The 16,188-nt window shown below is 38.9% G+C and overlaps 1 protein-coding gene across 1 annotated transcript in view; it reads left to right on the forward strand.

The window, feature by feature from the left end:
• The window catches only part of KIAA2026 (KIAA2026 ortholog), a 44,840-nt gene extending 35,354 nt beyond the window's left edge, over nucleotides 1-9,486 (forward strand). The window contains exons 6-8 of the mRNA XM_008496253.2: nucleotides 1,348-1,463; nucleotides 3,446-3,633; nucleotides 5,412-9,486. Coding sequence (XP_008494475.2) covers nucleotides 1,348-1,463; nucleotides 3,446-3,633; nucleotides 5,412-8,959 — 3,852 coding nt within the window. The 3' untranslated portion in view covers nucleotides 8,960-9,486. The remainder of the gene's footprint in view (nucleotides 1-1,347; nucleotides 1,464-3,445; nucleotides 3,634-5,411) is intronic.
• Nucleotides 9,487-16,188: the final 6,702 nt, after the last annotated feature.

Consider the following 16,188-nt stretch of genomic DNA (forward strand, 5'->3'; position numbering starts at 1 on the left):
CTCTATAAAAAATAGCTGGTCTTAAAACAAGCATTCAGGGTGACAGATCTTCCTGTTTATTGAAGAGATCTGCTGAAATGTATAGAAAGTAATTATTCCCAAGTTCAAAGAAAAATTGTAATTGTAGACTGAAAGGGATCTGTGTCAAGCCTTATCCATCTTTTCCTGCCCTTCATTTTGTGGTATGCTGGACCACAGGAAGACATGAAGGATATGACATCTCCCAAAAGCTAAATATTAATATAAAAATTCCCAAGTCTTGCTTCCTTTTCTTGCAGAACCATAGTCTTTCTGCCATCTTACATCCTCTCAGACAAGTCAAGAGGTAAAATCCTCATTTACATAAAATGCACAGAATTATTAGAGTGGCAGAAGTACCAGAATATACCACATCTCTTTTTGTAGCCGTTACATATATATATGTGTTCTTTAATACTTTATGTAATAAGGTAGAGAATAAAGTTCTGGGAAGAAATACTTGTAAGGGGTATCAGAGAGTGTTAAGAGATGTGTTCTGCAGCGTTACAGCCACCATGTTTGTGATTTATTAGCAAGATACATGCTAGTTGTCTTTTCCCAGTGTCTTTTATCTTCATTCAGCCTTTTCAGATTTATTAAAACATCAGTTCTTCATGGAAGATCATAAGATCATGTATATCAGTTTGGAAAAGAAAACCATTTTTAATTATACATTTAAGTTGAAAGCTTCTTTTATGTTGGAAAACTTGATAAATTACCAATTTGCAATACTTTTCTTTTTTAAAAAAAGTCTGTCTGGCATTTTGAATAAAATGCAAAAAATAGTAATGCAGAAACTGTGTGGTTTTATCCCTGAAAATTGTAGTAATTGTTTTTTTCAAATATTGTAAAAAATATAAATTCTATCACTTATTTTAAATGAGATTGTGGTAAGATTGTCTGTAGAAATTTTGTCTCTGTAAAAAGTACACACACATGATTGGTTTCCCTGACCTGAATGCATTCTTAGCTATGTTAATTACTCTTTTCAGTAATTTAAAATACACTGTATGTTCATATGATTGTGATTCAGTTTTAAGTTTGACTAGAGTAGAGTGTGAACATCCTTGCATTATTGCTTTCCTAACTAGAACATTATCTCTGTATTTAAAAAAAAGGTATAACTATTAATGTTTTATATAGGTTAGGATTATCTGTAACTAAAATGTAATATATATTTTCTTCCAGTTATATTTTCTTCTACTAATATTTTCTTCCAGTTATTTTTCTCTTATGCTGTACTAGTGTACCAGGATTATTGTAATACTTATGCAGCATAATAAGATTCAGAGCTAATGCAATATAAATAAATGGTATTTGTGTTTTCAGGGAAGATGGTACCACCGGAAGCAAGCAGTAAAGGAACTGCATGGTACCTTGATACGACTGCTCAATGAACTGTTACCATGGGAACCAAAGCTAATGAAAGCATTTCAAAGAAACAGGTAAGTATTTTTTAAAAATAGAGAATAAGATGGAAGAGATAATAAAATTTGTCTTTTAAAAACTAATCAGTAAGCCTCCTTCTCTAATAAATTCAAGGAAAATACTTTGAGGAGGAAGGCACTGGTAGTGCTTTAGTTGGAGGAATCATTTTATGTCCCAGACTTACTGTCTGTAAATATTTGAGTTTTAACCCCCTATTTTTTTTTCCTCTGAAATTCTCTAGATTCCTTAGGCAACCCTATCAATAGCTGTACCACAATCCAGCTGGGATTTGTATTGCTGTTTGTTTGATTAAGAAGTTCTGAAACCCTGTATATAGAAATCTAGACCAGGGCTTCTTAGAATTCTTTATCAAACTAATTACTCTCTAAAGCTACCAAAATTGGTTGTTTGTGAATTCACCACAAAGCAATTCATAAAACATTGTTTCAAGGCTTTTGTAACCCTGCAGATTCGAAATGGAACTGGAATGAGTAGTCTGAGAAATTATCAGTGACATGGTGATTGATTTAAATCTAGTGTGGGCCAGTATTGGTAAGCAGTGAAGGTGCTACCTATATTAGAGATCCTAGAGATTGGATGTTGACTTGGTGTGGTTATTGGGCCTTAAAGCTTGTGCTATTCTTATCAGTTAGCCATATAGCTGTTGCTCTGATCCTACCCTAGTTTTTCCACATAGACATTTAAAAAGCAAGTAATGATTAGAAGCTTGAACTGTGTCAAATGATTGGTAAAGTGAAGTGAGATGCTTAAATGTGTAAAGGAAGCAACGTACACAGTCCCATGGTGCAGAACTAGTTCTGAAAAGTGTAAAAAGGTATTTATTATGTTACAAAAAGTCATAACCTTAGCACCAAAGTAAACAGAACTGTTAAGAGTTCATTTCTTAGTAGCTCATTTTGTGGATATCATTCATGAATTATGTCCTTATTTGGAAATTTAGACACTGTGTTAAATAATGGATCTAAGTAAGAGTTTCCTTTTTTTCTATTCCTTTCTATTCAAGTTTCATTTCTTCCTGTCTGTAGCAAGTCAGACCCCTTTTGGAAATGGGAGATAGTAATACTGTTAGGGTTTCTGTTTCCAGCATTTGGCTTTTCCAATTCTATCTACCATTTTTATAAATTCTGCCGTGGAATGGTTTGGTGCCTAGTATTAGTTCTTGTTTGCTAAATGTACTTACAGAACGCAGAAGTAGGATCGTTATCTAAGTGTGTAGAATCCTATACGTGAGCTTTACCTAATATAAGTAAATTTTTGTCTGGAGCTGTGTGGCCAAAGTACACTAAAATAACTCCTTGGTCTCATCTAAAATAATTGTTTAGATGAAGGGGCAATGGAAATATGTAGCAGTTTAGGAGTACCATGATAAATGGATGTGTTTCTGAATGGTGTTAAAAAGAATAAAGCAGCTATGTATTTTCATCATGTGCCCTATCTTCGTGGAGTGTGAGCCTGTGGGAATGACAGTGGCAGTTCTTCTAATGGCCCACAGGTATGAAAGTTTTCTTAAAGAAAAAAGTTAGATTACAGTCCTCTAGCAGGGCCAAATGCATGATGCATTTAAGAAAAAAAAATATTTCCTTAATTCCCTAGCTGGAGTTGCCTTTAGAGGAAAGAGTAGACTTGTTACAGCTAACACTGAAGTTCATACAGCTATATCCATCACAGTTCAAGATAAAGGAAGAAACAGAAGACGGATGCAGTAAAACAATAACAGCCATATTTGACTCAGTCTTTTCACCTATTGTTAGAGGACTTAATATCACAGAATTTGATTTTGGTAGGAGAAGGGACATTGCTGTTACTTCACATTTTCTAGGTTTTAGAGACTTGCAGACAAAGCTACTGTGAATTTTTTTTTAATGGCACATGCTATTAATTCTGCAGCAACTTTTTGTGTGGTAGGAAATACAAATAAAATTTTAAAAAGTTAAAACCAGTGTGGTTCTTTAGTAACATTAGTTTTGTTATTTTCAAGGTCTAGATTGAAGAAGGACTATGACGATTTTAAAAGACATCCAGACCATGACAAATTTAATAGAGAATTGTGGAGTAATGATGAAAGTGAAGTTGATTCTGGCAAAGATTCTTTTGCAGTAGCATGCAGTAAATTTTCAGAGTCTGTAGAAAATGTGGAAGCTGCTGAAAGAGATCACCCAGACAATGGTAAGCTTCTACTGGAATTCAGTAGCTTGAACTTTATACAGGAGTTGAATCAAGCTGATGCAGGATCTTAATTTTTCCATGTGAGTGTGTTCTACTTGTTGCCTGTACTACTGCTGTGATAGTATTGAAGTAGCTTGTGATGCATGTCTGATGATGATGAAAATTCTAATTAATGAAGGTTTTACCATTTTTGTGTTTAACTATTTCTGTAATGGCGTAGTAGGGTATGCTCAGAATTTATGTTTATAAAGTGTAGACCTTGGCTTGCTGCCAGAACCCCAGCCAGCTGCTCTGTCACTCCTCTTCCTTCACAGGAAATAAGATGGGGAAGCTCATCGGTGATGATGCATACAGGAAGATCACTGACCAGTTACTGTCACAGGCAAAACAGACTCACATGGGGAGAATTAACTTGAGTTCCTGCCAATTAAAAATAGAGTGGGGTGGTGAGAAGTATACAAACTAAAAAAACTTCCCTCCTGTCCCCTTCCCTCACCTCACCTTCCCCTTCTTCCCAGGGTCAACTTCATTCTCAGTTCTTACGCCCTCCTGCCCGGTCATGTAGCCAAGAGGGGCATGGGGATTATCAAACACTCATCTCCTCTGCTCCTTCCTCACACTTCTGCACTGCTCCAGCATGAGGTCCCTCCTAGGATACAGTCCACTGTAAGTCCTCTCCCCAGAGGACCCCAGTCCTTCACTGATGCTCCAGTGTGGGTCCCCAGGAATCCACAGTTCCTGTTATGTGACTGCTCCAGAGTAGGCTCTCGATTCCACAGCAGCTTCTTTCAGATCATATTCAGCTGCTGTAGATTGGGGTCCTCAGCAGGCTGCAGTGTAGTTATGTGCTCCAGCATGGCCCTCCATGGGAGCGGGGGGGGAGGGAGTCAGCCTGCTTCACCATGCAGTCTTCAGGGGTTTCAGGGAAGTCCATTCCAGTACCAGCACTATGTCCCCTTCATCTTCACTGATCTTGGTGTCTATAATGTTGCTTCTTCTACTGTTTTTTCCCTCACTCTGTGTCACAGTCTTCTGTGTAGGCTTTTCAGTGAGGCATCACTCAACAGCTTGACTGATGCGCTTACTGATGTCCTGTGGTGGATTTGTTTTGGGCCCAGCTGTGCCTGGCACAGGGCAGCTCTTCACCTCCCCCCACAGAGACCCTTGTGTAGCCCTGCTCTGCCAAAACCTTTCTAAAATCTGAATGCACAGCCCCTCTGTCCACCTGGCACCCCAGCCTGCAGCCTGGGCCCTCCTGGCCACTTCCTGCATTGTTCACCCAATACTTAGTAGGGAATATGTGACACTTGCACCCTTGATCTGCAGGCACCCCACACTCACAAGTCTGCCTGATAGGTCAACCCAGACCCCAGCACACCCTTCTCATCAGCTAGTCTCCCTTTTTCCCCAGGTTCCCTAATTAATCAGGTCCCTGATGAGAATAAACATTGCTGGAATAAACATTCTTGCACTCTCATGTGCCTTCATCGATTAGTGTGAATGACCAGGCTTGATTTTCCTTACAGTCTCCCTTGCCAGTTAGGTTTGTGTCCCTGTATATTCTTGTTTGATGATTTTTTCCTTTTCATATTCACCCTCTTGTTGCAGTGGGAAAAGGTCCTCGACCAAATGCCCTTGAAGAAGGAGACATTTTCCTTCCATATAGCCTTACACTTGCAAACTAACATTTTGCCTTTAGCTAGATGTTGTAAAATTGTTACATAGAGGTATCAGTTGCAAACATGTAAAATGCAGTTCCTGTTTTAATATCCTTGCAGGTGAAATGAAGATGAATTCATTAGAGATGAATTTACCTGCAGGAAGAAACAGAATTCTGAAAAAGGAATCAACTTCTAAAGAAATACCGAAGACACTTCCCAAATGCATTAAACGACAGTCGAAGCAAAATATTTGTCTGGATCAAGGCACTAATGAGCTTTCACCAAGGAAGAAGGCTAAGCTGAGCACTACTGAGGCTGTGACCCAGAGTTCAGGAAGTCACCAGCAGCCAGATAGCTGTTTGACTGAGCTGAAACAATGTGAAGGGTCAACTCTAGAATCATTTTCCTCGACAGATCCTACAACATCAGCATCAACAGTTCTGAAAGGGACCAAACCCATTCAGGCCTTACTTGCCAAGAATACTGGTAACAAAGTGACCTTAACAAATAAACTGTCACCTCCCCCAGGCATAAATCTATCTACTTCAGAAAATCCAGCTTTACCACCTTTGGAATCATCACTTATAAAACCAGCATTGCCCTGCCAGACCAGTTCAGTGACTCCTTTACAAGTGATGTACAAAATGCCAAATGGCCACTGTGTACCAATAGACCTTCACAACAGCTCTGTGAAAATTCAAGTGCAACCAGTGATTGACCCTAAGACTGGAGAAAAAGTCATGCAACAAGTTCTTATTTTACCAAAGAACTTTGTTATTCAGCAGAAGGAAGGAAAAGCTGTGCCCAAGGACATCCAGTCACTACAACAAAAATCATCTGAACTGCCCTGTAAAACTTCACCAGAAATATCAAATGTCAGTGTTCCTTCACCTCCTGCAGTAACGAGCTCTGCTAGTGCTACCACTCGGTCACATGGTACAATTTTTAACACGAATATCACTCACTTGTCACAAGTGACTGGTCCCATAAGCACTGTGCAACTACTGCCTGCAGTAACTTCAGCAGGTAACTTGTTACCATCAACTAAGGTGAGTCAGGCTGACAAAATGAAGACTACAGTTACAACTGCCACATTCCCTGTTTCTTTGACTTCACCTAATCTTTCCACAGCTACCCAGCCTTTGATAGGAGCAGCAGCATTAAATGGGTCTCCAAACACTGCTTCTGCCTGTCCTAGTGTTTCATCACAGCAGACAAATGACTCTGTTGAGACGAGGCAAGAGCTGAAAACTGTGTGTATAAGAGAATCACAATCCATTTTGGTCACAACACGAGGTGGAAATACAGGAATCGTTAAAGTGCGAACAAACCCAGACCAGAGCTCACAGAGCAGTTTATCATCTAGTTCAGTTTCCACTTGCACACCTCAACTGCAAGCTTTTCTTACACCAAAAACTACAGCATTACCATGCTCTGTTCTTCCATCTGTAGCAACAGCCTTGTCTGGTCTCCAGCATACTGGACAATTGCCTCTTTCTAGACTTTCCCCATCAACTGCTCCTTCTGTTAACATTCCAACTCTCCCAGCTGATTTTACCCAGGCAATGGAGAAAAATATCAAATTCACATTACAGCAGCCTGCTGTGGGGGGCACTTTGGGTCAAGTAAGAGAGAACTCCATTTCATTAGCTAGCAATTTGATGTCAGCAGCGCCACACAGTCCTGTTAGTGTGACTAGCACTGGACAAAATAACACTGTTGTAACTCCAAATTCTGCAGAGAAGCGACAAGTCTACACTAAAACAAATCCTATTATACAATCTGAATCTAATTCAGCAGCAAAAGGAGATGTAATCAGTGGTACTCCAGTCCAGAAACTTACCTTAGTCTCAAACCCACCTATTTTATCTCCCTGTGGTGCATCAGGAATCAGTATTATAACCTCTGTGGCATCAACTGGTGTGAATGCTCAGAAACTGGTGTTCATTAACACACAAGTTCCTAATGGCCCATCAACTACTGGTCTAGTTGCAGAGTCATTGAAACATAACCTTCCTTCCTCCCTAAGCAAAACCTTTGTTAATGCCACAGAGCAACCACAGTTGGTTCTGGTCCCATCTACTGTAGGACCACCAGTAAGAATAAATTCATCACCAACTATTGCTCAAGTAAAAGATGTGAAAATTGGACTAAATATAGGTCAAACCATTGTAAATACTAAAGGCAGTGCCCAACAGGCTCCATCTGTTAATATATTGCACTCTGCTATTTCTAAGGGAGAAGACAAAAAAGGTGTGGGCCTGGCACTGTCTTTGACAAGTAGTAGTAGTACTTTGGTTCCTGTTCAGAGTTTTGTGAGTCTAAGTGCTGTGTCAGTTAGTGAATCTGTATGTGTTGCAACAAAAGCTGAAACTGCCTCTACTGTAACAACAGCAAATGCATGTGTAGAATCTATTTCAGTAACATCAGCTGGAACTTCTTCCAGGACGCTATCCACTGTCTTGACTGGGAGAAATGATCTGTCAAGAACAAGGCCAAATCTGGGTAATCGACTGTGTACATCAAATACTGGAAATACTGTAGGTGTATCAACTGTGAAAACAGGACATCTTGCATCGTCTGTACTGATATCAACAACACAGCCAACAGTATCTCCTCAAACCTTAACATCTGCTTTGCAATTTCCAGTCATTAGCTTGCCTGGATCTGTAGTCAACCCCCATAATGTGCTACATGCAGTTCCTCAGTTGGCAGCAGTTCCAGCTCCTCCTCCAGTACAAAAAATCCAGTTGCCCACACTGCTTCAGTTTCAGTCATCAGGGGTTTCAGCTGCTATACCAAGTAATGCAGTTATTCACAATCCTCAGAATTCATTGCCTCCTCCATCACCAAATGCAGGTAAAGTCATTAGTTTTCCCAGTTTTTCTCCCCTTCAATGCCAGCAGGTGCCTCCCAGTACAGGGATACCCAGTTATGCTTACACTTGTGCTTCTACCATTCAGTTGTCCTCAGGCTCTCCAGCTGTAACAAGCAAGGCAGGAGGGCAGTTGAATGAACCTTGCATTCAACAGAAAATAGTCATTAACACCTGTATGCCTTTGGCACCTGGAACTCAGATAATGATTAATGGTACTCGTTTTGTTGTTCCATCACAAGGCCTTGGAGCTGGCAGCCACATTCTTCTTCTGTCTTGTGGCACAAAACAGACTCCTTCTGTTAACCATGGTCAGGAGCTTCAGGGTGTGCCAAATGTGAATCCAGTAACCTCAAAAATCATGCTAGCCCCAAGTACTTCATTAAGTTGGCAAATATCAAAGCTTCCTTTGAAAAGTTCTTCAAAAATTGTGAACCCTGGTGGTGCTTTATGTGTTGTAACACCCCAGACACACAGCACTCCAGCAAGCTCATGTACTCCACTGTCTGCAGCCACACCGACAGTGTCTTCAGTGATAAAGTCTCCTGTTAATGTAGCTACATCTTCTGTGGTTTCTGCCATTCATACTCCAAGCTCACATTTGCCAAGCAACACTTCAGCATTTCACTTAGACAGTTCTGTCACAAAACTGTTGGTCAGTCCTGAGGGAGCCATTCTGAATGCTATGAATACTCCATCATCAAAAGGTTCTTCCCTGCCTTCATCACTGCCTTCTGTTGTGTCCACAAGTAGAAATCCTACCCCTATCTTCCCTGCATCTCAGTCATGAATCTGATAAAGCTGCATCCTGAACTTACTGCAAATGAGCCAGTTTGAAATTTTGGGGGATTCTTCTGACTTTGGATGTTGTACTTGTTAGATAATTTCTTACTGTTTGCAATAGTTGATTTATTCAAAATGACTTAAGATTAACATTTTTTCCTGTTCCCTGTGGGGTTTAGGAGGAAGAAAAAATAATTTAGTTTGTCAGAGAGATGTTTTCAGAGAGTTCTTTAATAACAAGGTCAGAAATTAGTTCATTAAACATTTTAATTTGGAGAAATCTAGCCATTTGCACATGTTTCATCTTACAGTATGGACTGTCTGCCAGTGTGTTTATGACAGTGTGTTTATCTCCTTTTTTGTTGGATTTTTTTTTCTGTAAAAACATATGCATTGTAAAAATGCAGTGTATGGTGTAGAATTGTACATATTCATGAATTCCTAACAGTCTGTACTAAACTATATGTACAAAGAACTATGCTGTCTTATTTATGTTTTGTTTACATAATGTATAGTTTTTTAAGTATTTTAGTAACTTTGGACCAGTGTACTGTTTTGGCAACTATGCAGAAGAATCTGCATACAATAAAACAAGTTGCTGTAATCATTGGTGTTGGCAGTAGTTTAAAAATTTATGTATTTGTTACACCATAGCAGGATTCATGCATATATATCTTCTTACTTATTGCAGATACATCTCAGATTTTGGAATACAGTAGAATGAAAGTATTTAAACTCCTCTGCTCTTCTTCGTTGTTTACATTTCACATGATTTAATAACATTTGGAAAGAAAGCCATGTTGTTGATCCTCCTGATACAGGACTGGGTAGTTCATATTTCATCAATTCTTAATAAATATTTTATTATATTGCCTAAAATCTCCAGTGATACGGTAAGGCTAAAAATGGTTTCCCAGTCTTGAAAGTCACATGGATTGCTGTTCAGGACTACCATGTTTTGTCATAAAGTTCATAGATCTGTTTAAATAGTTCATTATTTTCTTCTTCTAAGGCCTTGAATGCATTAACAACCTACCTGGTAACTGTATCAAAGAGCCACTATTCAGTCCATTTTTTTCACCAGTAGTGCTTTCTGGATAGTCATTCTATCTGCAACAACAGTGCTAAAACATCACAGAGTATTAAAGAAGGTCTTATTAGTACTTTTAGTGGGAATAATTTACGTATTACGTAAACCTTCCCTTTTTATACAGTGCATTCAATATTTGTTGCTTTATGTTCAGCTTTTGATCTCATAAAACCCTTCAGTTGTTCTGTGCAGATCAGCCTGGTTCACAGGGGTATGTCGCAGAGTTCATGAAAGTAAGGAAGTTTTTTGGTGTCTTTTGAGACAGCATAAGCAGAAAGGGTGCCTGTCTAGCAGCTCTTAGTTGATGGAAGATGATGATCTTAGAAGTGCTATTTTAAAATGTGAAGTTAACAGTCTGTTAGTTGCTTAGTTGCTTGGAGGATACTATGTTAGGCTGAATATCTTTGGAGGGGGAGATTTTTTTGTTGGCTTGGTTTTGGGTTTTCTTAAGAAACTAGAGGGGAAAAATTCACAATTCATTAACATTGTTTCCCCTTTTTAGTAGCTGTGACTTCAAAGGCAGATAAATGCTTATGTATCAGTATTTAGCATCATTCTTGAACTGATCTTGATCAAGACAAAACTTGATCAAACTTCCCTCCCCATTTGCTATTCACAGTTTGTCATTTTTTGTCTTGGGTTGAAATATAAAACCAGAGCTTACCCCCTCGTGTGCTGGCTGCCCTTCATACTGTTCTGAAAATGAGTCTGTTAGTCTGTTAGCCTGTTAGAGACCTAGTTAGTTAGAGGTCTGGGGGAGTGAGGGAAAGACCTGTACCTTCCATAGGTACCTTTCCTTTCTGCACTAGTTAAAAACTTGAACTGGGAAATTTTCTCGTTCTGAATCAGCAATCTCCATCTTTTCTCAGGCCTGCTAGCCTCGAGGTGAGAGGTTTGTTTTTATTTTAGAAAAGGCTACCTGAAACACTTTCCCTCCTTTCTCATCAAAGCTGCTATGTAATCAGTTTTAGAGATGCTGAGTAGTATGTGGTTTCTGCCTGCCAGAGGTTACAATATTGAAGCTTTTTGAATCTGACTGCATTTTGCAGTTGATTACTGCAGGTGACTTTTCCAACAGAGGAAAATGGTAGAGTGTGGCAGTCTCTTCACAGACCTTTTACATAGTCTAAAGGCAGCATATATGACAGCAACTCATTTTATTTCCATTTCACTGCTGAAACCTTGGGACTGACTTTGTTGGATTTTTTTCTTATCTTACAATGGCTCTTTTCCCTTTAAAATTTTGTCTGTTTTAAAGTGAGTATCTAAATTGTTTAGAAAGTTAGAGACTAGGTTCTAATATTGCAAGTGGCCTGGGTGGAGAAAAATATTTGCATGACACTTTTGTGTACGCTAATGTAGTAGAAATATTTGGGCTTGAGCATAGGATGTTCCATATATACACAAGGCAAAATTTTTTTCAATGTGGGGGTGACAGAGCACTGGCACAGGCTGCCCAGGGAGGTTGTGGAGTCTCCTTCTCTGGAGACATTCAAAACCCACCTGGATGTGTTCCATATAAATCACAAACCGATAAAAATTCAAACATTGCACCTTTTCCTTAGAAAAGACTCTTCAAGAAAGAGCAAGCATCATGCTTTATCTTGAACCCATTTGTAGTCAGCTCGTGGTGTACTTCTCAGGGGAGGACCAAATAAAATGTGGTCCAAACATGTAATTGGGGCTATACTGAAATGGTTTGGAAATGCGAAGGCACATTTGCTGCTCAAACATTGCTCAAGTTTTGGCCTCTTTGAGTCCAGCAAGAGTGCTGTTCAGCACTATCACGTGGCAGGAGTTTTCTGGCAGAACTAAAGAAGTCAACAGATGTGCCTTGTAGCTTACATGTAAATAATGTTGTCACAGTGACTTCTACCTTCCCCCTTTGCTTTTCTGATAAAATAGGGCACAGTAATCTCTGGTACTGTTGTGATACATACTTTTGAGAGATGACTCAAGGTGGATGAGGGTCTGTCCTTCATATTCCCACGAGCACACTTGTACCCGCAACAATGTGGTCCTTTGCATTGGCCCAAGAATAGAACCTACGCGGGCAAAATGTTTTGAAGAGCTAGATTTCTGCAGCAAGTGAAGTAATAATTCTTTCTGTTTACTAGAAACCAAGCTGCTTTTGAGCCAAAGATTTTCTGGGGATAGGAAGTAAAGTGAAAATCAGAGAATTGCATAAGGATGCAGAATGTGGAGGGTCAATTCCAAAAAAGTGCACAAGTGCTGGTGTTTAGTTGTCAGCATGTGTGGGATCTGCAGATAGTTGTAGATACCTTTTTAAACTTAATACTGCTGCTAGTTTACCTTTTTTACTGCATGTAAAGTTTAGTGGAGGTCTGTGCCCAAAAGAAAACGCTGGAAAATTTCACGTGCTTTTCAGATCTAATAGGCAACAAAGTATGGTTAGTGAAATTGTGTAAAGACACATCGGGTTTTGGTGTGCAGTTAAATAAGCAATCAGCAGAAAAGTACATAGAACAAAGGAATAAATGCTACTTCTCCAAAGCACAGAGAAACTCACTAGCACTGTCCAGTACGTAAGAAGTGAAAATAAGTTTGCTTTTAAAGGCAAGAAAATGTATTGTTATGTTGCATAAATACATGGACATATACCAACACTGTTTGATATAAACATGAATCAGAATAAGCTGGCAATGTTTTATTTACTGGAAAAATTACAAGCAGTAGGTTTAATGAAATCACAGTTCTTGATACCCCAACTGCAGCAGCTGTTAAGCCAGCAGATTATTGAGGTGAACACTGGACTGTCCTGGCAACCAGCTGCTCATGTTACACTGAACTGGAGAGACTCTAAGAAACCAAGTGCTTTATGCAGGAAATCCTCACTACTTTCTTTTGTCATTGCTCTCTGACATCTGCAATATGTACCCCATGCCTCTTGACACAGTGAATGTTTTGCTGTGTAGTACAGTGTGCCAGGAAGGTTGTACTCACCAGAATCTACTGCTTTTTACCTTTGTGCAATGGCTGGAGTGGCTTATGAATGATCTGGAATCTTTTAAGGCTATGTTGAGACTTGTAACCTCATTAGGAGTAGAGGGTCCAGCAAGATCATACCAGGAATCCAAACACTGACAGTGCAACTGCTGCTGCTGCTGCTCATTTCCCATGTGACAAACACCAATGAAGGGCTTGGTTTTCAGTTTTGAGCACTGTATCTATATAAGGATTGTATCTATATAAGGATTGCATGCATAGCTACAGAGGTGTTGCTAGCATCTTCTTATACAGATGAGCTTTGACAGACAGTATGTCCACTTCTCTGAGGGAACATTTTAATGCAAACCGGCAGCAAGCAGAGCTTCATTCTCCAGCCCTCCACCCCTCTTCATCAGCACCCTGGGTGAGGTCTCAAATTGCCCATGGGTTTCTTCATATGCTCATTTGGCAAGTGAAAATGAATCTCAAAAGTCATGTTTTTTGAGAATTACAGTAAGTGGCATCTGATTGCAGCCTGACTGCAAAGAAGGTAAAAAAAGAGGAGCTGGAGATCTTTGACTTTTACACTTTCCCTGGACATACATGACCTTACCAGAGAAATTATAAATCTAAATCTATTACTCTGAGATGATACTACAGTCTAATGTGAAAGCCTTTCCTAGAATTTGAAAGCTCTACACCACATTGTGCATGTGTGGTAGTTGAAAAGTTTCTGTGCATTTCTTTCTGGTTTTGGGGGGGACAGACATCCTAGAACGTTTTAGCTTGTCTTTGGCCAAGTTCAGTGTGAATTAGTGTAGTACAGAAAGTACATAACATAGACAGTTCTTGCAGTCTGCAGCTCTGGCAATTACGGGTCTCTTGCTTTCAAGTTCTGACCTGTCCTCTATTGGTGGTTTATTAGTGGATCAGCAGTCAGCCTCTGCCATGTACCCTTGTTGGATATAGAGACAGATTCAAAAATGTAATTTGTGAGAGGGCTTAATATGAGTAATGAAGCTTCCACCTATATTATATAGCACTCAGTGAACCTATATATTTCACTCTTATTTTTATGCACTAACTAAAATATGAGACCACTAACTGTGTCTGTAAAGAAAGAATACTCCTTTCACAGGGAGGGAAAATGGGAGAACTCTCTGAAAAGTGAAGTGTAGGTTTCTAGGAATGCTTATCTATCTTGTATCTATAAGCTAGTGTCAAGAGTTCAATAGGTCCAGCTCTGGCTGTTCAGCAGTTCCAGCAATTTGGCCTTAAAAATTTCTGAAAATTAATTTTTCTGCCTAGATAATGTTAACTTCCTCATGAACTTTTGAAATGGCTGGTGAAGTATTTAATGCTGATACTACTGAAAAATGTGCGGGACCAAATAAAGGTTTTTGAACTGTGCATTTCACTTCTCTGTAGTGATTAATCCTTACAGAAATTACTTTCTTTCTCAGCCATGGAAGTGTATGTCAGCTCCATTCAACTGCAGCAACACAGTCTTTTTTTGAAAGGACATTGCCCCAGGGTAGAGAGTTACACTGTACAGAACTGCTGAAAATCATTAGCCTCAAGCTTTAGCTGGCCAGTTCTGCAAAACATTTAGTCAGCCTTTGTGTACAACTTCTCTGTCACTTACTAGCTATAAGCTGGCATTTTATATATTTTGCTGTCTTATTATTCTTCCTGTTACAAAACATGTCCACAGAACTTTTTCCTTAAAAGAGTACCTTGGAAATTACACATACTAAACAGCTTTTCAGCTAATCACCCAAATTTATAGAAACGGGTACACCAATTATAACCTTTCGTGGCAATCACAGATTCATATTTTCTTCCATCAAGGATCTAATTTTACTAAACTATGTAGACATTTTTATTACAAAAGAAACATTCTAAAAACCTATGTTTTATTATTATTAGCTTATATGTATCTTACGTTAGGGAAGTAAATCTGCCTTGTATTTAAACCTCTTTTTGTTTTAAGGTGTTTATGTTGCTGTATTTAATGACAAAGAACTGGGTTCTTCACTAACAGCAGTTAATAACTGTTTTCTGTGAACATTTTTCTTCTGTAACTACTTTTCATTTTAGTGAATGTTGTACAGTTTTAGCTGCCCCCTGCTGTGAGATACCAGGCCATGTGGATAAATTTGTTGATCTATGTATAATCTTAAATAATAATCTGGCAAGTGAACACCAACAAAAAGACTCAGTAAACAAGGAACTTCCAAATGTATGTAGCCTAATTTATGTGCATCACAATTCTTTGTTTCTGTTACTGCTAATGCTCTGGCAGCCTGGAATAATTAACATCTTGGAGCCTGCTGTCTTCTGTATTTATTCTTCAGGGAATGTGGGCTCCACACACTTCCTCATGTTGTTTCATCATGTTAGAACAGATGACTCGTAAAGCAGCTCTGTATCTAACAGAGGCTTCCTCACGAGGCTGCTGGAGGGAAACTGAAGGTGATTGTCACTGCACCCATTGACTGGCACCCATGAAATAATATGGACTCCAAGCAGAAATTCGTAGGTTGCCTGGATCATTTTTTATGAGGAATGATTTCATTACAGGTACATAAGTAAGTGAGGGGAGGTAGAAGCCTGTTGCAGAATGTCGCCACTTTTTGCAGGTTAATTTTAGAGCTGGTAGGACGTACAATTGGTAGTCTTTGTTACCAGGACATGTAGTAAAATGGGCTTGTCCATTTTATGACAGATTCTTTTACATTAGATTAAGGGAATCATTTATTTATTTGCTTTTTCAATAAAAGGTGAGTAAGTGGGGAAGAAGAAAACAAAGGTGCTAACAGTTTTCTAGTCTGGTTGGTACTCAGTGGTGTGTACTGACTCTTGGTAGATCTGTTAAGGATGCAAGATGCCCAGACTTGAGTGTAGTGCATTAGTCTGACCACAGGAAACAAAAAACTTAAATTGAAGAAGCGCATTCAGATTTATTGAGGCATTCCAAGAACTAGTTCTCTAAGCTAAGCAGGAATAATTTTCAACTGCTAGTGAAAGCACCTTTTTTTTTTTTTTTATTTTTTTTTTTTTTTTTTTTTTTTTTTTTTTTTTTTTTTTAGTGATTTTAGCTTTAGGAAAGTTAAGCATGTACAGGAAATTAAGAAGGAGCATAAAGAAGTTGGATCAGTATTGTCAGTATGTTTAGAGTTTAAAATTTCTTGTTA

Source organism: Calypte anna, chromosome Z, assembly GCF_003957555.1.
Source record: "Calypte anna isolate BGI_N300 chromosome Z, bCalAnn1_v1.p, whole genome shotgun sequence".
NCBI classification, from domain to species: Eukaryota; Metazoa; Chordata; class Aves; order Apodiformes; family Trochilidae; genus Calypte; species Calypte anna.